At 39.6% G+C, this 25,985-nt stretch overlaps 1 protein-coding gene across 1 annotated transcript in view; it reads left to right on the forward strand.

Annotated features, from left to right (window-relative positions):
• The first annotated feature begins 20,565 nt into the window (after positions 1-20,565).
• Positions 20,566-25,985, forward strand: part of KCNH5 (potassium voltage-gated channel subfamily H member 5) — a 343,994-nt gene continuing 338,574 nt past the window's right edge. Inside the window, exon 1 of the mRNA XM_037835300.1 lies at positions 20,566-20,638. Within this exon, the coding sequence (XP_037691228.1) occupies positions 20,566-20,638 (73 nt within the window). The remainder of the gene's footprint in view (positions 20,639-25,985) is intronic.

Consider the following 25,985-nt stretch of genomic DNA (forward strand, 5'->3'; position numbering starts at 1 on the left):
TTTATGTGTTTATATGTAAAGAAAGAGAGGCTTATAAATGCTCTATTGCAAATTGTCACATGGATCATATACAAAAAGGATAAAACAAGAATTTGATGTTTTCTGCTTTCTTTCAATGTTATTCTATGCAAAGATAACAAATTTCTCTTAATAATAAATTATTCTAACTCCCTGTTCTTTTTGACTATTCTTAAATAATCTTGAATAAAAGGGTTAATTGTGTTTTAAAAGTTAAAAATTGTTAAAAAATCATTGCTTCTTACTCAAAATATTGCATGCAACTATTTCTTGTCTTTGGATACTTATGACTTAAGTTCTTATCTTGTATTCTCTGACAAGTCTTGACTTTGGATTTCCAAAATTAAAGCCCCAAATTCATAGTAATAAAACTGTTAGGATGAACTTTATGTCTACACAATCTTTAAGTTTTCTGGAATGGCCATGAGGAAGCACAAAGATTTCCTCCTACACACTTTAAAAGGAAAGATACAGGAAAAATTATATTTGCTTGGCATTCTCCACATTGTAATTAATTCAAAACCATAGTGAGAGCTCTTTTTTTTTTAACCAAATGTGAGATAAAGGGACAGTAAATGAAACCAGCAAATCAAGAGAGTTTCAACTTTCCTAGGATATTTATATATAAATACAATGTGTTGATATGGATAGATTTCATAATTGTGTACTTTTCATACTAAATTAAACATTACCATGTTTGTGTACAAAGTCTGATAATGACTGTGTCCAGAAAAGTTTCACTTCTAGGTTTAATACTTTTGTCTCAGGGACAATCACAATACATTTTGTGGGATAAATTAAAGGCCTAGAGGTTTGTCATACTTCTCACTTTCCATAGTATGATATTTTTCCCAGTTTAATTAGTAACCAAATCTTTATAAAATTGATTATATGTTATAGCTCAACAGAGGGTTCCATTCTCCTTCATTCTAATCTTGTTAGTAGTTATAAGAAATTAACCAGAGCCATTCAGTTTTATCATCCACGGGAGATTTTTCTTCTTTTTACCTTCCCCTATATACGTCTGTTTTAAGATTAGGATCTGTATTGTGTTTTCCGGAAGGAATGACAAAGAATCTGAGTAAGGGCCTGTAACAAGTCCCCCGTACCCCCTTTCTCCCTTTGGGTGCTCACTGTTGGAACCTTGTCACCATGTTGCAAGGTTCCAGGCCACGTGCGGGTGTTGTGGACAACATCTTTAGCTTAAATCTCGCGATCAGCATTAACCATCAGAATAAATATATGAGTGAGTTTTCTGATAATTCCAGTCCCCAGCCCTCCTGCTGTCCCAGCTGGTGCCCAGTAAAGCGGGGATGAACTGTCTTTACCAAGCACTTCTCAAATTGCAGATTCATGAACAAATTAAATGTCGTTTTAAGTCACTAAGTTTTGGAATAATTTGTTATGCAGTGAGTAACTGGAATTGATTTTCGTTCTGGAACAGAGTAACCGGAATAGATAATGCAGGGAATACATTTATAGTTCTCATCTCCACAGACAGATGACTGAGTCAGGATTTCCAGAACCATTTGGACTCAGAATCAGAAAACAAAGTGAAAGAGGTTGCATTCTTCTAAGATCTCATTGGCACAAGATCTAGCAGAATCCAAGAGCCACTGATAGCCAAGAACTTCTTTGCATGTTTTTGTTTTTTAACCTCTTTGTTATTTTCTTCCCTTTATATAAGAAAAATTATTAATAGTTAACCCCATTCTTTAGTCAATTACCCTCCAAGCCCCTTTTTCTAGACAATTATCAGTATGTGACTAATTCTTCAAATACTGCAAAGTTGAACAATTCATACCCAAATAAAAGGGAAAGACCAGTTGGTTATCTAAAGAAAATCTAAATAGATTATGGGATATATTGAATATGCCTCAAATTTTAATAATGATTCTTGCAGCTGGATATAGAAGTCGATAAAAAGGTTTTCCATGTATTGACAAATCATTGTCCTGAGTAACAGTGTTATATTATATGATGTTAGGTAAGATGCTGGGTTCTTTGAATGGCAGGACATAACATAAAGGCACGTAGATAGGTGAAAAGCAGAAGTCTTTATTACTTACAGCTCTAAATGAAAGAAGGCTGCCATGTGGGGCCACGCAGGGAACTGTACCCTGGGACAGGGTTACAGCATGCTGGAGCTGTGAAAGTAGCTCCCTGTGGATTGGCTAATTTGAATAATTTCAAGGACTCTGAGCTTCAGGCCATAGGGGCTGTTCCTAGTAGTCAGGTACCTGGTCCTGAGACAGTTAGTCCAGGTACATAGGGTTCCAGGAGTGTGAAAGCCAGATAAGGGGAATTTTGGGGGTAAGGGCTTAATTGGCTGCTCAAGAAGGGGAACCGACAAGCTTCTGTCCAGGGCTTTAACGGAGAGCTGATAGGCTTCTACCCAGGTTCTCAAAGCTGTGTTGAGAAAGCATCTCAAAGAAAATTATATTACAGTAGCAATCATCAGAAACATATGGAAGAACATTTCTACATAGCAGAAATATACTAAAACTAAACATATCTTAGCCAAGCCTATAAATAAAACTAGGTATCACTGTTGGTTAATTTTTATTTACTTGATTAACAGAACAGTTGAACTTTTTCATGTGTTTCATGCTTCTTTATTCTGTTGTGAATTGATTGCTCAGTATCCCTCTCATTAATGGGATGCACATAGTTTTTTATTGATTTGTAGAAATAGTTTACATATATCAAGGATATTAATGATTTGTTATTGTATATTGGCACATAATATTTTAGTTTTCTAAGTTTAACATTTTTATACTATGTGACACACAGGAATGTGTAATTTTTTTGTAGCCAAATTTATTTCCAATTTCAAGACTGTGTTGACAGAGAAAGATTTAGGGGTTCTTTTTATGGAGCAACCCTCATAGCTCCTAAATTGCCTTTTGCCCCGTACGCAACATGCTGAAGCCCTGCTCAACCTTTAAGGTCCTGGTTATTTTGTATCCTATTTCGAGGATCCCTAAGACCACCCTCAGGTTTGGTGATTGACTAGAAGGGCTCACAGAACTCAGAAAAGCTATTAAACTCATGTTTATGGTTTATTACAGTGAATGTATATGGAATAAAATCAGCAAGGTAAAAGGCACATGAGTCCAGGAGAGACCGGGTGCAAGCTTCCATCTGTTCTCTCCCAGTGGAGTTGTATGCACAGCATTAATTCTTCCAGTACTGGTGTGTGACAACACTTACAGAATATTGTCAACCAGGGAAGCTCACTTGAGCTTTGATGTTCAGTTTTTATTGGGGGTCAGTATGTAGACATGGAGATCCCATGTGGCTGGCTTTAGTTTCTTAGTCTCCAGCCCCAACAGAAGTCAAACTGATGCAGTATGGCCCTAGGCCCTCACCATAAATCACATAGTTATCATAAACTATTTGGCATGGCCCAAGGCCCTAGGTATAAAAATACTCTTATCAGGCAGGATATTATAAGGGTTTAGAGGCTATCTTTTTAGGAATTGGCCAAGGGCCAGTCTTTTCTTTGGAATGCTCAGCGTTTGAATAACTCAGGCCCATTGAGTTAACATTTTCCTGCACATGCCCCATCTTTGACATACTGAAATCCTACCCATCCTTTAAGGTCCAGGGTATTTTGTAGCCAGGTACAAAGCTCACTTGGATCCTCTCCCATCTGCTGACTGGCAATACTTTTTCCCAATTGTGGTTCAGAAGCACTTTTTTAGAACTTGTCTTATTATACTATTTACAATAATGTGATAAGGAGTTAGAAATTTAGCTGGCATACAGTTTTTTTCTGCCAGCACCTAGGACAACAGCTTGCATATAATAAATAGGTGACGGATGTTTGTTGAAGTGAATTATTGTCATCTGTTCATGTTTTGACATTCCTGCTAACTGGTGAACTCCTGATGATTAGGGACCACATTGTGTTTATTGACGTGTCTCCCACAGAGTTTAAGGAATTTCATGGATAAGGGATCAATATATATTATTGAGTAATATATTCATGTAGCCTTGGTTACATGTAAAATCTCATTTATTTCTCAAAAAAAACCCCTATTATTTTCATTTCACAGAAAAGGAGTATGCCCATGGCCTCCTGGTCAATGAGAAACAGAACCAGGATTCAATGATGCAATCTGACTCAGGGTCCCCACTCTTAACTGCTTCACAGCCTCCTCGTTATGAACAGAATGCTGAAGTATCACTGGAGACTTCTGAAAGTCTATCAAATATTCTATAAATATTGGATGTTACTTATAGACATGTTATTTCTTAAGCTTTTCTTATCAATCTACTTCCTAGGATTATATTGTCTTAGCTTTAAAATATGCACCAGTGACATTTATTAGCCATGGAACTTATTTTCACTATCGTTGAGAATTTATAGTCCCACCGAGTAAACATTGTTAAAGGTTGGTGGCTGAAATTACTATGTTATCTTTTAACTGTGGAGGCAGCAAGCAGAGCAGAATAATAATTTCATTTTCTTTAAGCCTCCATTGTCACTATTTATATTAGGAAACGGCATCATTTTTCTCAAGCATACTAGAGAAGGGGATTCACTATATAAGAGATTACAGAACACAAGGAGGCTTTATACTATCTCTTTCTACCTTATGATATTTTTTGTAGCTTTGCTTACATGGGTTGGTAAACACATGACCCTTTCTACTTCAATTAAATTAAATGAGTTATAATTTTGCCACCTAATACATCAGAAGGAAGACACTTTTATGATTGGCAAAACTCCTTGCATTTGAATATCTCCAGTAATTTTGAATATTCCTGGAAACTCTCATCTTCAACAATATTTCCCCAAACTATGTAGTTTGCATTCCAGATGCTAAAGCAACTAACATGTACAATTTGGTCATTTTCTCTCTCTTCTGTGTTGCAAACAGAAGTACATTCTCTCCTCACTTGCAAAATACCACTGGGGCATAAACACAGAGCGGAGAGCCTGGTGTCTTCTGTGACGCCAAGGTTTCCATTTAGGACATGGTTCTTTGCTCCTATCTCACCGTCAGATTGAAAGGGGTCAGCGGAATAATTCCAGGGAGGGAGCAAATAAACATCTACTATACATCTATTGTGTATGTTTTGTATACTCGATACCCGGCCCTGCTATATTTTAGCAGCCCTGCTGGCTCACTTCCTGTTTTTCAGGTAGAACCTTGGGAAACAGAATACAGAGAGAGTGAGGAGGAGATATTCTTTTTGAGTGTGTGCTAGGGAGAGCGTGTTGCTAGCATTATCCTAAATATTGCTGTGAGCGAATGAGCTTGCTTGTAATTTAGAATAGAGTCATTTTCTTTCATTTAATTTTTGTTACCCATGGGCAGCTACGTTTTGTTAGACGTTTGCTCAATTAAGTCCTGTGGGAGACCCCTTTTTTCTTAATTAAGAAGTGCTTGCAGTTTTCTTCCAGATGGAATATAGCTTGAGCAGAATGGATTTTGAACATCCCTTTAAAAATGAGTGACTTTTATAAACATGACATATGGAAAAATATTTTTTAAATCTTATGTGTGTTTTTAGCTTTATAGCCCCTGATCTTGTTTGAGCCTCATCTACTTTGTTACTTATAAGACAAAATGATTTGAAGAGTTATTAGTAGATTATAAAGCTTTATTGTGTTAATAAATAAAAATTCACTCCCAGGATATTTTATCCCAAGTGCTGCTTTTCTAGGCTGCATGGGAACCTGAATGAGAATTTCTTCATTTCTCCACTACATTTTGGTCAATTATTCCATATTTAGAATGTAAAGCCCAAATGTAAATGTGTCTATCACAAGAGTAATTATCTTATTTTATGATCCTTCTTATTAGATTATTTTATAAGGTATTTCTGAATATCCACTCAGATTTTACAATGGAGGTTTATGAAACATAAATAGTAAATCACAAAATAAGGGAATCTTTCCACTAAAAGTTTAATGTGTACTAAAAGCCAGGTTATTCCCTTATGAGTTCTTAGAGGTCAGCTGAGACGATTCATCTCTGCATCCTCATCATCTAACTAGAGCCTGGCTCAGAGACGAACATGGGAAATGCTTGTTGAATGGAATAGAATAAACACAAACTATGTTTTGATCACGGCAGTGGCAGAGCAGCTGGCTGGCAGTCTGGCTCTTTCCGGCTACCACCTGAAGTTTCCAGGCTCCATTTGTCTTGTTTCTCCTAAATGAAAATAGCATTTTTTTTCCTTCTGATTAAAGAGTAGATGTAAAAACAAACTTGCCTGGAAATGTGTGTTCGTTGTAAAAATAATCTGGTAATTAATTAAAGTATGAAGAAGAAAGTAAAATTTGCATGATTCCCCCATCCCAAGTAACTATTATTCAAATGTAGGCATATATATATATATATATATATATATATATATATATATATATATATTTCTCAAGGCTGCTTTTCTTTTTTTGTTCATATCACTATAATTAACAACTTCTTTCTAACAAAAGACAGTATGATTTATATGGTATGTATTTTTGTAATTTTTTTTTCCATTTAATATATTGTGGATATCTTTCCATATCCAAAAATAAGTAAATACATATTTATAGTAGTGATTTCAAATGACTACATTATATTTCATTTAAGGAATGTGCAATAATTTATTTAGCCTTGCCCCTCCTAATGGATATTTAGGTTGTTTCAAGTGTTTTCCTAACATGAATTGTGCTATGAGGTTTTGGTCCCTTGTGCTTCCTGTCTTATTCCTCTTTCCATTTCCCATCACTTTATTCACTATAGGCAGGAAAGATGTAAAAATAGCACACTCTGTAACATATGTGGGCAACTGTGGAACTGGGAAGTAGACAGAGAGGTAATGGAGATGCCTTAGGAGAAAACCCTTGCAGAACTTCCTCGGTAGAGACATCTCCATCCACTCCCAGGAGTTAAAATCTCTCCTTGGAGCTCCAGACTCACGCATCAGATTGCCTTCTTGACAACTCCACCTGGATACATCAGATTCCAAATGGCCAAACTGCAGCTCTTGATTCCTCCCCTGAAACATGTCTTCCTTTCACCGGTTTTCTCCACCTCTGTCAATAGTACCATCACTCACCCAGTTGCTGAAGTCACGGATGGAGTAGTTAGCCTGACTCCTCCCTTGCCTTCCTTTCTGCATCCCTTCCATCAGTGAGTCCCTATTGATTTTATCCCCAATCTACCTCTTCCTACCTGCACTGTTCATTTTCCAGGATACTATCATCTTTTGCCTAAGTTATGCCAAAAGTCCCCTCACTGGTCTCACACTCTGTTCTCCATGTGTCTTCCATGCAGATGCAACGGCCACCTGAAAATGCCTCCATGGCGACCCGTTATACTTTGATTTCAAGAAAAAGTTCTTAAGGCTTGCCTTGTTCTACAAATCCCTAAAGGACATGGCACTTACTTACTCTCCAACATCACTTTGCTTCCCTCTCCCCCTTAATCCCTTTGTGCCAGCCCCACTTTCTTACAGTTTCTTGAACATCCCAAACATTTTCCAACATGGGATCCATTACACGAGCTGTTCTCTCTGTGTGAACTGCTCTGCCTTCTACACTTTCTAGGCATAGCTTCTTCTCTTGCTCTAGTTTGCTGCCTAAGTATGACCTCCACACAGAGAGACTTTCTCTGAACATTTAATCTAAAGTCCTTCCCGTACTTTTTCCTTTTATCTCAGCTTACTGTTTTTTCCTTTCTTAGAGCTTTTACAACTTGCTTTGCTTGTTTGTTGGTTTTCTTATTCATTGTCTCCTCTACTAAAATGTGGGCTCTGTGAGGGCAGGGCTATGCCTGTCAGATTCACTGATGTATCTCTGGACTGCAGCACAGAGCTAGCACATACTAGGTTTCTGATAAATATGGTGAATTTGTTGTTTCTGTGGTTTTCCTCCACAGTCACGCATGCATGGATGCCAGTGCTAAAGAGCTCTAACCTGCTGGCTTAACCCCACTCAGAGGCAAGGCAGTCTTAGTATTTACGGAGGTGTGTCCCTACCAGGTGTGCTCTTGCTGACCTAAAACCAAGGTCCTGTGAGTCCTGGTTGAGTTCCTAGAGGCATGCAGCCTACTGAGCTGTAATTTTCATCTCCACCCTTCTTCTGTCCCCCACAGGAGTACCTATTGCACATGATAAGTATCTGCCTCCAGTTCCAGTTTGAACTCTACTTGCTGCTTCACCTTCAGCTTTCGGTGACAGCCTGGAATCAAGCTCACCACTGTCCCTTTAGTTATTAGCTTTGGATGGCTTGTTGTGCAGTTTCACTGGAACCAACCTATGGGAAGAGGGCTTTGAACCCTGGTTTGGTACTTAGCTGTGTGACCTTGGGCAAGTTATTGACTTCTCTGAGTCTTATTTTCTTCTTATGTACAGTGGGGGTAAATAATATATATCTTGAAAAGTTGTGAGGATTAGTGATTACCCATGACAAGTATCTAGCACAGAGCGTAGAATATAGCTGGCATTCAAGCCTCCTTGTGCTCCTCTATCCCTCATTCCTTTCTCTCATCTGGCTCACCCAGGATGCAGATTCTGATTTACGTCCCCAGAACCACGCTGGCTATTTCAGGAGCCTCTTCTTTCTCTCTTCATCTGAGCTGAGCTAACTTCTCTAACTTCCTCAGTTTCTGTTTTCTTTTTGGCCCACATCCTTTAAACAAACTCCCCTTTTTAATTACCTCTGGTTTACACGTGAGCCACTTGGATTTTCTTTCTCTCGTGAAACCTTTTTTTCACTTTTGGAAGTAAGAAGCATGCCGTGGTTTTTCAAAGCACCCTGTTGCCATATCCAGAGAAAATGCTGGCCTGATTTCCCCAAAGATGGTGTACAGGGTGGACAGCGTTCATTACATTCACATAGGGGATATTTCTTGCCTAATTTTAAGGCTGTAACAGTGCTTTATACTACAAACAGAATGTAAAATAATGATCCCGTGTGATAAGAATCTTCCTTGCAATGTCTTTTTAAAGGCACATTTTTTCCATGGTTACAATTAGAATTACATGACCATGCACCTTTTCTGGAAGGTGGCATAAAGCTGCTCCCTGGAGCCCAGCCTCCTCAGACACCTTGGCATAAATAATTAGAAGAATGGCTGGGATCCTATATGGTTCTTCATTTCTGATAGGCAGCCTTGACATTTGGGGATTTATTCTTAGAGTTTGCTTCTTACAACCTGTTTAGTTCAATTAGTCTACTGAAGCTGAGGTGGCATAAACCATTTTTTAAAGAAATGGTACCACACTCAGAACAGGATGTTTGAGAAATGACAGATGGGCTTGCAATCAAACTAGATTGCCATTTATCAAATTTGGAGTAAACTGAAGTGTATCCACAGCACCTAACCCAGCATTAACCGATTTATGTGTCTAATTATTTCAAGCTACTAATGTGATCTCATTGAATATGGGGTTGGAAAGTGATGCACAGTGGCACACCATTGCATATTTATTTCTACTCTACAGAAAAAATAGATGCAAATAATATCAAGAGCATAGATAGTAGTAAAATGTAGTCAAATAATCAAGACGTGATGAGTTTTGAAAATTTATTGCCTTTATTTTTAATATATTCTATTTAATTGTAAGTGTATATAACTTAATTTTAATTAATGGCTGTGTTTGACAACCTGCTCACAGAATTCCTGAAAATTTAGTAATTGGCTCTCACAAGCTGGTATAAGCTGGTTTCAGCATATTACTGTACCTGGGGCTGTTGGACTTTTTCTCCACCTTATGGAGAGAGCCTGTCTGCAGAACAAAGGCAACTCACCAGGGGAAGCACTGATGAGAGAGGGACCAACAGAACCTGGGTCCTGCCCAGGGATTTTCTAAATTTCGTTTTATGCCCCAAGCTGGTTGGACCTGGATTTTTGTTGCCACCAAACAGTCTTGAAATGTGCAGGGCTCTGTTTATGGTACTTTACATCAATTATTTTCATTTCTTAAAATGACTGGGCAAGAAGACATGAGCCATTTTGCAGGTAAAGTATTTTGATTATTACATGCTATCTCATTTAATCCTCAGAACAATCTGTGAGATGCCTGAGTTTGTTTTTGTTTTCATTTTCCAAATAAACTGTGGGAAGCTGAATGACTTGCTCCAGGTGGGATTCAAGTCCAGTTCTGTCTTATGCAAGGCAGCATCTTTAATGCATTCCCACCAAATGTAGGGTTACTTACCAGGAAATAGATCAGCATTTGCAAGCATGACTAAACTTTAACTCAAAGAAAACACTCTTCACTTGCTGTCTTCTTATACCTCTCAGTCCCCCTTCCCAGTCTGTTGTGATTCCTTGATGTCACCTTTCCTGCATTTCTCAGGTATTTCACCATATATGCCTCCTGTTAGGATAGAGGAGGCAGACCTCAGATCTAGTCCTAACTTCATTTCATAGCTGAGAAAACTGAGGTGAAGGAGTTATGTGACTGACCCAAGGCACTGAAGGACTGGCAGAGCCAGGTGTGCTAATTTGCCCTTGCCTACTGCTTCTAAAACAAGAATACAGGAAGTCCCATTGTGCCTCAGTAGACAATTTTTCAAATGCCAAAAGGAGATTATGCCTTAGTCATTCTTAATACCCTATGCCTGTTGTTCTCAAACTTTAGTGTACATCAGAATTACCTGGAGAAAGGAACAGACTGTCGATACACACAGCATAGCTAAATTTTGAAATAATTATCTTGAGTGAAAGAAGGCAGAGAAAGAAGAGTACATACTGTATGATTCTGTTTTTGTGACATTCTAGGAAATATTGATTAACATATAGTGACAGAAAGCAGATCAGTGTTGTCTGAGAAGGTGGGATGGATTATAACAGAGTAAGAGGAAAGTTTTAGGGGGTGATAGATGTGTTCATTTTTTTGATTGGTGATGGTTTAATGGGTGTATACATATGTCAAGCCTCATCACATTCTACATTTTAAATATGTGCAGTTCATTGTATGTCAATTATACTCAGTAAAACTTATTTTAAACAAACAAACAAACAATATTGCTTTGCATTTGTTCCCTGGACATTTTATGCATTTACAAAACTTTCTGCCTAGCTAGACTTTTGCTTTGTTTTTTAATGATCTGTTTAAACAACTGAAAGTGAGCATTAAGTAGAAACACCAAATGTCAGTAGTAACATTAAATATTCCTAGAAGAAAAGAGAAAACAAAACTCAATTCTTTAAATCACCAGTGAGTTTAAATCACCAGTGAGTCATAAAATCTATTTCCCATCTTCCTGCTTGTGAGTCAAAATGTACATTGTGGAAATCAATGAATATATAATATGCCACATTTTATATATATTCCAGTGGCCTGTATTTTTTAAAAGTCTTTTCCATATTTCTACATAGTCCTTGAATTTGTCAATTCAAATAGAATTTTACTTGCAATTGGATTAACATGCCATGATCTGCTTGCTCATTCATTCACATCTAAATATTTGAGTCATTTATTTGCTAGCTAAAAAGCAGTTTAGTTTTAACCATTTTTGTACATTTGTTTTTCAGTTGAATTCTCTCCTTGAGAATATAATGTAGGGGAGAGGACATTGAACATAGTGTCAGAGAAACTGGGTTGAGCCTTCACTTTGCCACTTATTGGCTGAGGACCTGGTGAAAAACACCTAATATTTCTGAAACTTTTTTTTAAAACATGAAAAACAGGAATAATTATATTTGCTCTAATAATTTCACAAAGTGCTGTTGAGGATCATGGCAAAACTGATTTAAGTTAATGAAGGTGTTTTGTGGCCTATTATGTTCTGCAAAGTAGTATTTTATTAAATTTTAAGTTGTCCCTATGCATAATTATTTTCATGATTCTTGGTACATATATTTGAATGTCCTCCAGAAATCTTGCCCCTGTCTTATGGCTTTGAAAACACTGGTTTTGTCATTGCAACCAATTAGGTGTCATTTTATAAGTGTTAAATGTGTATTGCTTTACTGTTTGGTGAGGTTGAAAATTTTACAATTTTTAAAAAACTCTTATTAATTTTTATAATTATAATCCATCTACTTCTTTTGACAATTCTTCTTTGCAACTTATGTATTTTCTGTATAGCTTTATATTTGTTCCAAACATATTTTGAAAAAAAACTTTTCCCATTCATATTAATTCTGAATAATTTTTCTCACTCCTTCAAATTCTTCTGCATCTATATTATGCTTTATCTTGGACATGCAGGTAATGTAGTTTTGATATAATCAAAGCTGATTTATCTTGTTACTTATAATTTCCTTTGGTTCAAAAGTAGTTAATAAACTTACTTTAGGTAGTTTTAAAGTGTTTAATTCTGTAGTATACTTGGAATTTATTGTGGTGGCTGGTGTGAAGTGTGGAGAGAAATTAAAATTTTCAATTCTACACTAAAATTTCCCCAACAGGATTAAATGATTAACTATTCAATTTATTTTGTGGTCTTCATGTTCTAGGCACTGAATCAGAACTAAAGAAGCATACATTCCAAAGACTTGATCCTCTGCCTTGAGGAGTTCATAGTGTGGTGTTGGAGACAGGTAGGAAAGACACATAATACATGTGTGATAATATCAGTGGGTTTCACTTTATCTGTTTCCTGGATGTACCCCTTAGGCATGAAGGAATCATTATGCTACACTCATGCCCTCAAAGGCCTGGGGGAATTTCTCTAGGCTAATTAAGGTCCCATCTAGCCATCTTACTCAGCCATTTCTACTTTATAGTCCTGCTGCCTCTTTGGCTTTCTACCCAGGAGATGGGGAAGTTCTTTTCGATTTTAACTCTCATTAACCTCTCTGGGGTATTTGCCACTTTCCTTGAAGATCGAGGACTCTGCCTATATTAGGGCAGGATGTAGGACCCTTACTCCTTCACTTTCTCTTCAATTGGTCTCCCTTTCTTTAGCACAGGGAACTTTTTCTTCTCTAAGGTGGAGGAGGGAGTGTATGAGGTAGCTGGTTCTTATTCATTAGATATTCCCAAATATTTTGGGTGAAAGTACATAATCCCAGCATCATCATATACCAGTTTTGAGCAGAGGGTGCTAGAAGAAAACACAGAAGGAATTCTTTATGTCTTGGAGAGCCAAAGAAGGTCTCTTGGAGGAAATGATGTCTAATTTATGGCCTAAAAGAATCTGCCTGGAGAGACAGGACATAGGTAGAGGAAGAAAGAGAGAGCATGGTACATATAAGGAATGAAAAGGGGTGTAGGGAGCAAGGGAGTATGAGGATGTGGGGTTGGAATGGAGAATGATGAGAGTAGGTTGGACAGGGGAGCAGGAGCTTCATAAAGAAGGATATAAAAAGTCTCGTTAGGAGCTTTGGACTTTCACCTGAAGTTAAAGAGAATCTTAGAAGGGTTATATTCAGGAGAGCATCATAGTAATTAGAATTATGCATTAGGGAGATCACTTTGGCAGCAGTTCAGAGTGAAGAATGGGTTGACGTGGGGTCTGTGAGTGAAGAGCACAGCAGGACAAAACAGGGAGCAGTTGGAAGACTGTTGCGATCATCCAAGTGAAGGATGGTGGAGGCCTGACCTCAAGTGGTGCCAAGGGTGATAGTGAGAAGTGAATACTTTCAAGAGATATTTTGGAGATAGAATGAACAGAACTGGATGCAGGGGGTTGGGTCAGAGAAGAGTTGTAGTTATTGTCTCGGACAACTGGGTGAATGGAAGTGGCACTCCTGTAATAGGAAACACTGGAGGGGCAGAAAGTTTGGGCAGGCAGAAAGATGATGCATTTGGTTTTGAATCTGTTGAGTTAGGGATCCCTGCGGAATTGGTTTAATGGGTGTATACATAATCAAACCTCATCAAATTCTGCATTTTAAGTATGTGCAGTTTATTGTGTGTCAATTATACTCAGTAAAGCTTATTTTAAACAAACAAACAAACGAACAATGTCGCTTTGCACTTGTGAAATTGCCACATGGAGAGAACCAGTCAACACATAGATATGCATGCCTAGAGTTCCAGGAGAGGGATCTGAATTGAAGATAGTATATCATCATCATATATGTGATACATGTGTGAAACTATGGGAGTGAAGGAGATTGTCTAGACAGAGTAGGCCGAATGAGAAGATGGAACTCTGGAGAGTAGTCATATTTTATGACAGGTCAGAGAATGAGGGACTTACAAAAGGGTCCTGAAAAGGAAAGGGCAGAGAAGTAGAAGAAAAACTAGGAGATAAAATTATCGTGGAATAAAATCTAATAGCTAACATTTTTGAATGCTTACTATGTGCCAGGAACTATTCTAAGTATTTTACATATATAGACCTATGATCTCTTATCAGAAGTCATTGGGGCTAGATGTGTTTTGGAATTCAGAAATGCATAGATTCCTGTCTATTTGTATATACCAAAACATATAATATTCACACCAAGTGGGATAAAGAGAGACTACAAATAAGCTTTATGTCAGTTCATGGCAAATGAGTTTGGGACAAATTTATGTAAAAAATCTTCATGATTTCTGAATTTTGTGTTTCAGAAGTGTGGATACAAGATTGTCCACCCGAATTTTCTAATTTTTACATCAACCATATGAGTAGGCACTATTACTATTCTCTTTTTACAATTAAGGAAACTCAGGCACAGACATAGGTTAATTAAGATGCCTGAGGTCTCACAGCAAGGTTTCAAAACCAAGCAATCCAAGGTAGAGGAAGAGTTGCAAGAAGAATGGAGTGGAAACAGGGTCAAAGGCCATAGACAGGTAAAGTGAAATTAAGAAAGAAAATGGCTCACTGGATTTGACAGTTAAAAAAATGAACTTTGGGAAGGCAATTTCAGGGAGGTAGGTTGTTGGAGTTTCATCTGTGGTGGTTAAAGAATGAATAGGAGGCAAGGAAGTGGAACATTTACTACAAACTACTCTCCTGAGAAGATCAGTCATGAAGGGATGGGGGAGACAGAGCAAAGGCTAGAGAGGAATAGAGTTAAAAAACATTATAAAAGCACATTTAAATGTTGAAGAAAGAGGAATGAGGGGTCGGTCAGTAATGTGAGATCCCTCTAGAGGCACAAGTGAATTAGATCAATAGCACTGGTGGAGGAGTGCCTAGGGAAATTTCTTCCTATTCTCTTAGATTAAAGTAAAGGAAGAGGGAACAGAGGCAGGATGTCTAAGGAATGATGGCATGGCCTATTCTCTGTTCTCTGTGAAGACATCTTCTGAAACTGAGAGGTGAAGGAATGGCATCTAAGGTGTGAAGAGAGTGGAGAAGCTTTGAGAAAGCAACTGTAGAGAATGGAAAAGACAGCTGATTAGGGATATGCAGAATTGATGGGCAGCCTTGAGAGGTCCTAGTTGCATTTGGAGGCTTTGAATTTATCACGTGTCATTCTTGTAGGTTTTGTGATTCTCTTCTATGATTCTCAGTAGCTACAGGCATGGAGAAACTCACAGTTGGATGGATTAGGGTTGAGGCTTTGTTGGGCAGGTGCAACCAGAAGTTTGATCCGTGCCACAATATCTAAATCTAAGAGTTCCCACAGAGTGCAGCACTGTTCTAGGGTAGTGGTTCTCAGCCTTCAAATATACTGAAGTCAACCAGGGAATTTTAAACAATACCTGGGTCTCACCCTCAGAAATTCTGATTTACTTGGTTTGGGCACTGGCCTGGATTTTGGGGTTTTTATAAACTCTTCAAGTGATTCTAATGTGTAGCCAAGGTTGAGAATCATTATGGTAGGGCCTTACCTATAGCAAGTTCATAACTTGTATCACTCAGAATAGACTAGGTTATGGTACAGTAACCAACAATGCCAGAATCTCAGTGTCTTAACACAACAAAAGTGTATTTCTTGTTTATGCACTGTCAACTGTGGGTCTAGATAACTCCTTTTGTTGGCTCAGCATTCCATAATCCCTGAGGCAAAGGAAGAGAAGCACAGAGAACCGAGTAAGACCTGGCTCTTTTTTGCTTTCACTGGGAAGTAACACACATTACTCCCATTCATATTTTGTTCATTAAAACTAGTTGCACAGCCACAATTAATTTTAAGGGGGTAGAGAAGGCAACTGGGTTTTGGTGAACATTAGTAATGACCATCGGGTGACCTGCTGAATTTTTCTAGAGCTTTTACTGCAAATGAAAGTAAAAGGGGATGAAAAGACTTACACATTTATTTTGTGATAATCCTCCTAAATAGCCCTATAAGATAGGTATTACGTTTATCCTCATTTTGCAGAAAGGAAAACTGAGGTTAAATAACTTGCCCTGGGTCATAGAGCTAAGAAGTGTCAGAGGCAAGATTAAATCCCAGGGAGATCCCACAGCACTGAACCTTTGCACCTCTGCTTCCTCTCTCTTCTGCTTTCTCTTAATTTAGATCTTGCATGGTGGAGGTGTAAGTGTAAGGGTGGGGACTTTGTGCATCTAAAGGAACAATAATATTTGGATAGTTTACTGCCACAGTTAGGTTATGGTTCTTGGGGGAGGTACAGAGTGACGCATGAGAAATGGGTTGGGAAGGAGGAAATAGATTGGACTGCTACTACTGCCAATGAGAACAATCCTAAAGACAAACATGGAGAGTGACTTCTGGATGGCCCCTTCCTTTCTTCCTTCCTCCTGTTCCTCCATCAGAGCCACCTATTTATAGTACCTACAGATTGCCCTGTATGAGCTCAGAAACACAACAGTTTTGGGGAGAAAAATCATACCCCTATTGAGTGGGTGGATTATTTGCACATAAGGAATCAAACAATAAGTCAGAATGTATGTATCTCTAATACATGTTGGAGAATTTATGTGTAATTTCAGCTATTGTCAAACTATATTGTAAAATTCTCAAAGGAGGGGTGCTTAATTAAACAATGCTTCAACGATCCAGAGGTAGCTACAAATAATCTCCCAATCTATCAGTTTTAAAGTTTTCCACTTTTATTTTGCTGTTAAAGTGAAACACACCTGCAGTTCAGCTAGCTTTCATTTTGCTTTGACTCTGAACTCAGCACCTCTGGGGGTTAGAACTCTTGGTAATAGCAGAGAAAGGCACTCTAATTACAAAACCACAAGAGACAGATGAAAGGGATAAATGATTTCGCTGTGAAATGGAATCTTTGCAATAAAACTAAGAAACAAAAGAGAAGAAACTCTGTGACATTGAAGCTTTTTTATTCTTGTCTCTCTCACCTGTTAAATCTTGTCATTTGGTCACAACATATGGATGCTATCTGCAAAACGCTTTTAAAATGCTGTATTGGCACTTGCTGCAATCTGCCAGCACATTCCTTAGGGCCACTTAGTCCATACGGTGCTGCTCTATTTTCCTTAACTCTATTTTGATTGGGAGCTGTTTCAAGTTGTTGCCAGGGGTTTCACTTCTTTCTAGACCTGCAAAATCAGTAATGGCAATAGAGACCACTGGATGTTGCTTGTTGTTACCACACAAATCTAAGATCAGGTTATTTTCTATTATTTACAAGGAGCTCTGGCTTCAGGGTCAAGAGACCTGGTTTTAGTCTCAATGTTACCATGGTGTCATTTTGGACAAGTCATTTCATCTCTCTGGATCTCTGTTTCTTCAATAAAATGAAAATTTAAACTAGAAGATTAAGAAAATTATGTATACAGGAGTTGTCAATTGGTAACTACCAATTGTTTTGTTTTGTTTTTTTACAATAACTTATTACAATCCCAAAGTTATCATGCTACACAATTATTAAAGACAACAAAGAAGAGGTAACTGTCATTTTAATTACATCTGTGGCTGGAAATAAACAGGGAAATTCTACCAGTAATTGTGTGACTGTGTCTTAATGGAGACCAAAAGAGTTTCCTCTTTGAGAAGTGTGAGCTAATACACCCACAGAGGAATGACTGGGAACAGAGACATTTATAATAGATGGAAAATGCTGGGAAGCTGAATTTTACATCAATACCCAGAGGCAAGATGTAGGCACCTGATGATGTGCTAAAGAACATATAGATTTGAAATATTCCCTGTTAGTGATGATGGAATCACCAATGTTAGAAATCTAGGAAAGCAATTTATATATGTGTGATTTTAACATCTCTAAAATTAGCCTGCCTGTCCACTGCCTCAGCCTGTGAATGGCTGATTAGTCTTTGATCACTGTCTTTGTACTAGCCTGGTTGCAAGGAACACAGGTCATACAAGACCCACCAGTACATTTAAGGTGGGGATGGGTAGGGATGTAGAGTCCCCCTGCCTGCATACACACACTAGACCAACATGGAGGGAGCTGAATATCCCTGACTCCTGCCAGTGGCAAGCTAGTCAAAAGGATCCAATCTGTGCCAGAGTCCCTTGTTATTTAACTAAAGACACCCCAGGGTGTTTAAAAGACATCTAGCTGGGGGTGGGGTGGGGTGGGGAATAGCTACAACCACCAGAATGCTTCGGAAAGAAAGCTAGAATAGCCAAGTGTTATTGGATCAAGTCTCTTGATTTTCTTCTGTGGAAAGAAACCCAGCAGAACAAACTGCTCTTAGTCTTGCATCAACCTTCTGGGTTTGTTCTGCTGCCCAAGCTCTGGGAGAGTGGGTGGAAATTTCAGAGAAGAAAGGGAAATAATGACCTCAACTCTAGCCTGTGCAGTTAACTCTCTCCAGCATAGGCTTGCTCAGGGGCGAGAGTTATCTCAACTGGAGGCTAGTGATTTAGGAAGCTCCAAACAAGGTTAAACCTGGGTCCTCCAGGGAAGGCTTTGAGCGGGAGATGTTCACTACGACCCGAACCTTGGGATTCTCGATACTCTAGCAACCTGGTCTTCACCATGTCTAATCCCAGCATATTCTGTCAGAGGTCAGAGGGGACGCTTCCATCCAATTATCTTTCTGCCTTTGCCACTTAATACTTCTTCCTACCAGCAATCGCTGATCCTGCCACAGCGCACTTTTCTGTCCCCCATCCCTTGACCCTGCTGTTTTCACACATTCTTTTCTGCATCCACCCGGTGGAGCTTCAGGAGAGCCCTTTGACCAGTGATTCTCAAACTTGAGCCAGCATCATATTCACCCCCAGAGTTTCTCCTTCAGTAGCTTTGGGGTTGAGCCCTATAATTTGCATTTCTAACAAGTTCCCAGGTGTTGCTGGAGCTAATGCTGCCAGTCCGGGGACCACTGCCTTAGACAAAAGACTGTGCCACGGCGCGGGCTCCCCCTTTCTTTGCATCTCTCCCAGCCGCTTTGGCATTTATTCTTTTCTCCATTTTCCCTTCTCCCTGGCAGATCCTGGCTTTTCGACTTTGTTTCTAGCTGTTCCACCTCTGTCCAGGTTCCAAGCCGAAGTGTGTGGGTGAGAGCGGAGCGGCGGCGGGGGAGGAGGGGGTCGTTAGAGGCGATTAGTGTCCCGCCCTAGCCCTGCGCAGCTTCGCCCCGACCATCTTCCCTGTGTTTCCATCACAAACGTTTCCGCTGCACTCCCCCTCTTTCGGTTGTGAATTATTCACACACCCCCCACCCCCACTTGTCGCGTCAAGTGCAATCTTTTCCGCAACTTTGTAGCAGTGGCTGGCCTCGCAGCTCGCCTGCGGTGCTCAGCAGCCCTCCGGAAAACTCTCGCGGGCAGCCCTCACGCCCCCCCGCGCATCAGACCCAGCCCGGGGCGCAGGGGTGACTCTGAGAGCCCGCTGTTCGCCGCGACCCTATCTGGCTCCGGCTCCGGGTGTTGGGTGGGGCGGGGTGTTGAAAGCTCATCTGTGGAGGCTCTGGGAGCCGAAGCCCGGAGGGGGGCGGTAGCAGCGTCAGGTGGCTGCTCTGCGTCCCGGCGAGCCGCTCAGTCAGTCCCTGCGCGGTGCTCAGCCTCGGCTGGAGCGAGAGCCGAACCGCACCGCCGCCCGGGCAGCCGCGCCCGCAGGAACGGCCGGGGCTCGGGGCTCTGGCAGCAGAAGCTGCGATGTGACCCCTCTGACTGCCCCTTGCCCTCGCTGATACCTGCCTGCTTCTCTCTCTCGCTGCCTCTCCCACTCCGCGACCCCGATTGGACAGCAAGCGCTTGTTTCGAGAGGAGCGGCCGCCAGGCGCACAGACCGGGAGAAGTTGGACTCCGCTGGGCAGCTGGGATCCAGCTGCACGAGAGGGGTAGGGTAGGGCAGCCGAGGAAGGCACAGTAAAGGGTCTCGGTCTGGACTAAGGTGGACTGGGATAGAGGGGGCTTGAATTCGCTTTGCCCGCTCCCCCAGCCCCGGGGCGCGGGGCAGGGGGAGAAATGCTGAGCCCGCGCCAAGGCGACCGCCGCCGCGGCAGCAACCTCAGCAGCAGCCTCAGCATCAGCACCGGCGGGACAGCGACAGCGGGGGCGGCGCAGGCGCACTGTGCCCCGCGGAGCCTGCAGTTCCCGAGCCCGGTGTGCGGCACCGCCACAGTCTGGGCAGCGGCGGCCGGGGGAGCGCTACTACCATGAACTGCCTGGTCCTCTTCCCCAGAGCTGCTCATCCGGGTCGGGCTCGAGACACAGTCAGGGGACCCCGCCGCCGCCGCCGCGCCCCCTCTTCTTTCGGCTCGATCGTCTCCTCCACCTTTTCCTCCTCTTCCTCCACCTTCTCTTCCTGCAGCCCCCCCTCCCCCGCCGCGGATCCTGGCCGCCGCTCTCCAGACCCAGGATGCCGGGGGGCAAGAGAGGGCTGGTGGCACCGCAGAACACATTTTTGGAGAACATCGTCAGGCGCTCCAGTGGTAAGGAGAGTTGCAGTTCGGAACATCCCACCTCCATCTCGCCCACGCAAGCCCCCCCGTTTCCCCCCGCCCCCCCATTCCACCCTCTTCCAAAGAGGGAGGAGGATGCAAGCATCCTTACCTGGTGGCTTCAGTTACCAGTAGGGCTTGATTTGGGGGGAGGGTGGGTAGGAATGAGGTGGTGATGGACAAAAGTTAGTTGCATCCCCTCCACACGATAACTCATCCTCCTCCCATCGGTTCACATCTCTATTCTAGAGAATAGAGTCCAGTTTCCTTTTGGTGAGGTCTATCTTTCTTGTTAGTTCATCTCCCACATTTTTCCCCCCAAGGAGGCTGTAAGGTACTGACCAATTTCTCAGAGTTTATCTCAGTGGAAGGGTTTTCCTTAAGTTGGGAATGGCTGTGAAAGAGGCCACTTAAGATCTAAGTCTCTGGAATGGCTTTTGTCCCAATGAGCACCACTGGAAGGAACCCTGTTCTACTGGAGCGAGTAGTTGGAGTTGCATCTAGAAAAGAGAATCGACTTTTGGAAGATGGGAAGGCAATTCCTATGGTTAAATTTGTGTTTACAGTTTCTTTGTTTTTTCATTGTTTATTGTTTCCTATTGGTTATATGATACATTTGATTTGACTTAAATAGGAGAAATGAAGAAGTGAAGCAGCAGCTACTGGGTTTTTAATAACAAGTGGAGAAAGAATTCCAAGAATGCCCTTCCAATCTGTGCTACTGATGTTTTCTTGTTGTCTTTAACACACCACACATTATGTATTCATTTCCTCCAGGATATTCTGAATGGGAATGGTTATTTATTTCACACTTTAAGACCTTCTAAACTTTGTACTTTCTGAAATCTACATCTTCCGTTTATCCTTAATTCTTTTATATAGTTTTCAAAGTGATTAACAAGATATGTTGAATATCCTTTGAAGTTTTTCCTTCAGAGAGTTATTTTATTTTGAGATCCCTTGCTTGGAGGATTATGAGAAAGACACTTCTGCATATGGATTACAGCAGAATTTGGAACAAAGCAATGGGAATATTCTATGCAGTTAGTTATTCATTTAAACAAATATTTATTAGGTGCCTTATACACTAGACACTTTGTGGGGCCCTTTGGATTAAAAAAAAAATGATTAAGACAATTTCTCTGTCCTCAAGAAGCTCCCTGCTTGGTGGGTGACACATTGGCACAATCAAATGATAATAAATAATTACATACAATTATCCTTTCTCTGAATTATTAGATTATACTAAGTCTTAGATTAGGATCTCTTTTAAAACTAGGCTTACACATATTTTCCCTGACTTTGGGACCATATATTGTTAAGCGTCTCCCAAAGTGTTTTCCTTAAATCCTGACTTGGTATTTGGTTTTAATTTGAGCCTTATGACTTGACTTCTTCCACTTTGACCAATGCTTGACACTATAGAAGTCTAGAACAGCAAAGTGTTATATTTGGGTTGAATGAAACAGCTAACAGGACTGGCCTAGTGTATTTCTTTTTTCTTAGTACTCATACTTTATATTCCTGCAATGTTTTAGTCATTCCAGTGTGATTTAATAGGCATTTTCTATCTTTCAATGTTAATATAAATATAAATTTGCAATAGTTGGCAATTTCTATATTTATACATTTATATTAATATTATACATAGACCAAGAGGGGATATTACTGTTGAAACAACCAGTTTGGGGAATTTAAGGTTTATTGGAATCAGTTACTTAAGCTATATGAGTCTTATTTCAGCTTTCTCATTTGCTTGGGTTATTGATCTCCATGCCATTTGGTCTGTGAAAGGACTTTTCAGAGAAGGCCCTAAGGAAAACAAAAAACAAAACAAAACAACAACAACAACACACACACACACACACACACACACACACACAAAACCCACAGGCTCTCTGTTGCTCTGCTTTGGTGAAGAGAAAGAAAATGAGAACCCCTTAACTAAAGTTTACTAACATAGTGTCTTTGGTTGAAACTTCTTGCACAGACTGGAACTATAAGCCAATTTTTCAAATATCTTTTATTTTAGATATACCATGAAATTAAGATTTACCTTATGTGGCTTAGATATATCTGTTTCTGTTGCTCCATTTTATGTCTACCATTTTAAAGATGTATCTGGCATCCAAATTAATGAAAAAAAATTTTTATGCTCTGTTTATAAATGTGTCCTTGGTTTAATGTTTCTTTCTGTGGCTAATTCCAAATGCAAATAAAATTTTATCTGTTTTGGTATTTTAAATGCCACCTCTTATAGCCTATGGCTAATCTTTGAAACCACTACTCAAGTCTCTGAGCTTTGTTTGAAATGTGTTAGGTATTTGGGATAAGTGTATGTGTATCTGTATTTACTAAACGTTGAAATGTTTCAAGACCTCTTTTACAGGATGAACTTCGGAACTTGAGAACTGCAGTATTGAATTGATTTGCACATTCATGTTGAAGTGTCCCACAGTTGTTGCCATTTCCTTATGATTTGGTAGAGATGTTGAAAAATTCATCATGAGAAATTCCTTACTTGAGGCTAAGAGAGAAAATTCCCTTCAGGATTCTCAGAGATGGGTTGGGTTTGTCACAGTGAAGATTTCATTATTCACTAAGTTAACAACATTGAGCGAGAAGTGTTGGCAGAGCTTTAGCAGTAAAAGGAAGAAAAGGAGCCAATGCTCCCAGTATAAATATTGAGGAAACGAAAGTCTGGGATTGTCTGCTTACCATTACCCGAAGAAATGCTTCTTTTTCTGATCACAACATCATTTTCTTCTTATGAAAATATCAAATCTTATAGTAAGAGACAGATGAACATAGAAACATATATAGAGTGATGCACAGATTGTACAGGAGCACACAGGAAAACACACAGACAGACAGGCATCCACCCAGACACAAAGACAGATACAGAGGAAGAATAACACAAAGAGCAAGAGAGAGATGTATATAAAGACAGAAATACACACACACACACACACGTGCATACACAGAAAGCAAGGGGGTGACATTAGACATAGAGAAATGGACACAAAGAGAAAACATAAGACATTTATTTGTCCATGGATATCATTAATGAGTTGAAACCTCAGCCAATTTGAAATCCATCAGAGAACTTCTTGTTAATGCAGAAAAAAAGAGCAAGATACATGGCTTATTTGAATATAGCCTTTAAACATGAGGATTTCCTTATCAAGTTCCAAACTCCCCCAGTTGAAATTTCCCAGAGTAGTAGTGCTGTATTCTGTGCCCTAAAGAAGCAGCAGTAACCTATGTGCTGTTATTTTACATCTCTTGAGATTGGATTTTTATTTTCCTTATTTGGTTGACTCAATCTCTTATGGGAAGGCATTGTAAGTTGTTTATCATAAAATAATGAGGGCCATTGAGTAAGATGTGTATACACACACCTTATAGCCAAGTTCCCAAATAGTAGAAGTAGAGAATTTATCTTCAATTTTAAGATAAAGGACAAGATAAAATCATTTTTAGACAAATATAAGGAATTACAATAATTCTGAACACATGGTTCTAGTAAACATAAAGAGTGAGAAGTTGTAAAGGCCAAAAGTTTCAATACACTAGAAAGGTTTAGTTACTTTCTTGGCTAGCAGGATTAAAGTAAATTGTTAGGACAGGAAAGTTTGGGGACTATGCAGTGAGCTCATTACAACTAGGGATGCCTTGTAGAAGGCCCCCGCCCCACTGCCTGCTGATTAATCTGTGTCTGTAATATTATTAGGGTACCTTCCCTTCTTGACATTTGTAATCGATGGAAGCTATTCATCAGTATCAATTGGGCTTGTAGGGAGCAGAAAAGTTGTGGGTAGAGGTTAAGTATCTGAAAGAAAGCAACAGTTTTTAGAACTTCTAGGCAGAAGTTTTAGATTACACACACACACACACACACACACACACACACCCCAAAACCTTTCAAAGGCCTTCAATCTGATTGTTGTCCTTGAGCAGCACTTTTATTCATAGGCAAGAATGATTCAGTTTGGGTGATAGTAAATTAGGTTGCCATTCTGAAAAATAACTACAAAAATAATGTCTTTTTGTTAGAAATTGATTATTGTTCTTCACATTTTAAACACTAATTTCAGTTGTTTATGTAAAAACTAGAAGTGTTTTCTTCTCCTTGGAGATAAAAGGGATTCAGGAAAGAAGAAAATAGAGATGGTAGTATTTTATGAACCATTTAATAATTTCCAAGAAGATGCTCAATGTGCTCAATTTTCCATTTTGCTTCAGTCCTCTAGGATGCTTAAGTGTTTTCTTTACTCAGCCCTCCCGCCCACCCCCATTTATTGGAAAATCTAAAGTTATTTTCTGCTAAAATTAATTTTTGTAAACATTGAAACCTTAAAAGAAAACTGATAGGTGAGGAAACAGAGAACCTGTGATTTAACACAGAACAAAACAGGAATAGTAACTTATGAGTATTATTCAGTTGAAAAGAAACAGTGGGAAACGTGGATTTTTTTTTTTTTTTTGGTATAAAGGGATTGATTTTTTTTCTTGAAAGGTTTTCTTTAATATGGAATACTATTTAGGAAATATTGGTACCTCATAGGGTTTTTAAGCATTGTTTTACCTATGTTATAATGTACTGTTTTTACTTTAAAAATATCATAGAGGTTGAAACTTTACTGACCAGTCCCTAGATTATATTGTTAAATAAGCCAGAGGACTGTCTTGTGCTTTAGAGCCTGCACAGCATTATGTAATGCCTGCAGTATCCTGCTGACCAGATTGCTGCTCATCCCAGGACATTCTTGTCTTCACTAGAAATTCCCTCTGTGTCTATCTTTTGCTTGGTTCTAGAAGTAAGAGGTGTAAGAAATCCATGTTCAAGTTTTAACTGCTCTACTTAAAGAACTATCTAAAACTACTTTTTTAATGGAAGGGAGTAGCTATGATTATTTTGACAGTTGACTGAGTATATTTCCATACAGAAATTCTTCAGTTTAGTCAATGTTTATCATCTTTTACTTTCAATGTTAATCACAGCTGTTTGTTACCCCAGAGGAACAATGCTTCCGTATTCTCCAACTGGGCTAGGAAAAGGTTGCATTGTTCACCAAAGTGCTATAGTTAGTTTTTACCACAAGAGGTCACTACAGGTTCTGTCACAGGTGAAACAAGGAGTTAATTTCTTTATCGGATTCCAGCCCTCTCCCCTCAAATTTTATTGTGAGCTTAGACCCAATGTAGTTAGTTGTTGTTCTTGGAAGATTATATCTAAAATGTAAGACATACAGGAGAAGGAAAAGAAGACAAGTATTTATTTAAAAAAATTTTTAAAACCTTATTTTAGTTGTGGTAACCAACAACTTATGGTTAA

This window comes from Choloepus didactylus, chromosome 4 (assembly GCF_015220235.1).
Source record: "Choloepus didactylus isolate mChoDid1 chromosome 4, mChoDid1.pri, whole genome shotgun sequence".
Classification (NCBI taxonomy): Eukaryota; Metazoa; Chordata; class Mammalia; order Pilosa; family Megalonychidae; genus Choloepus; species Choloepus didactylus.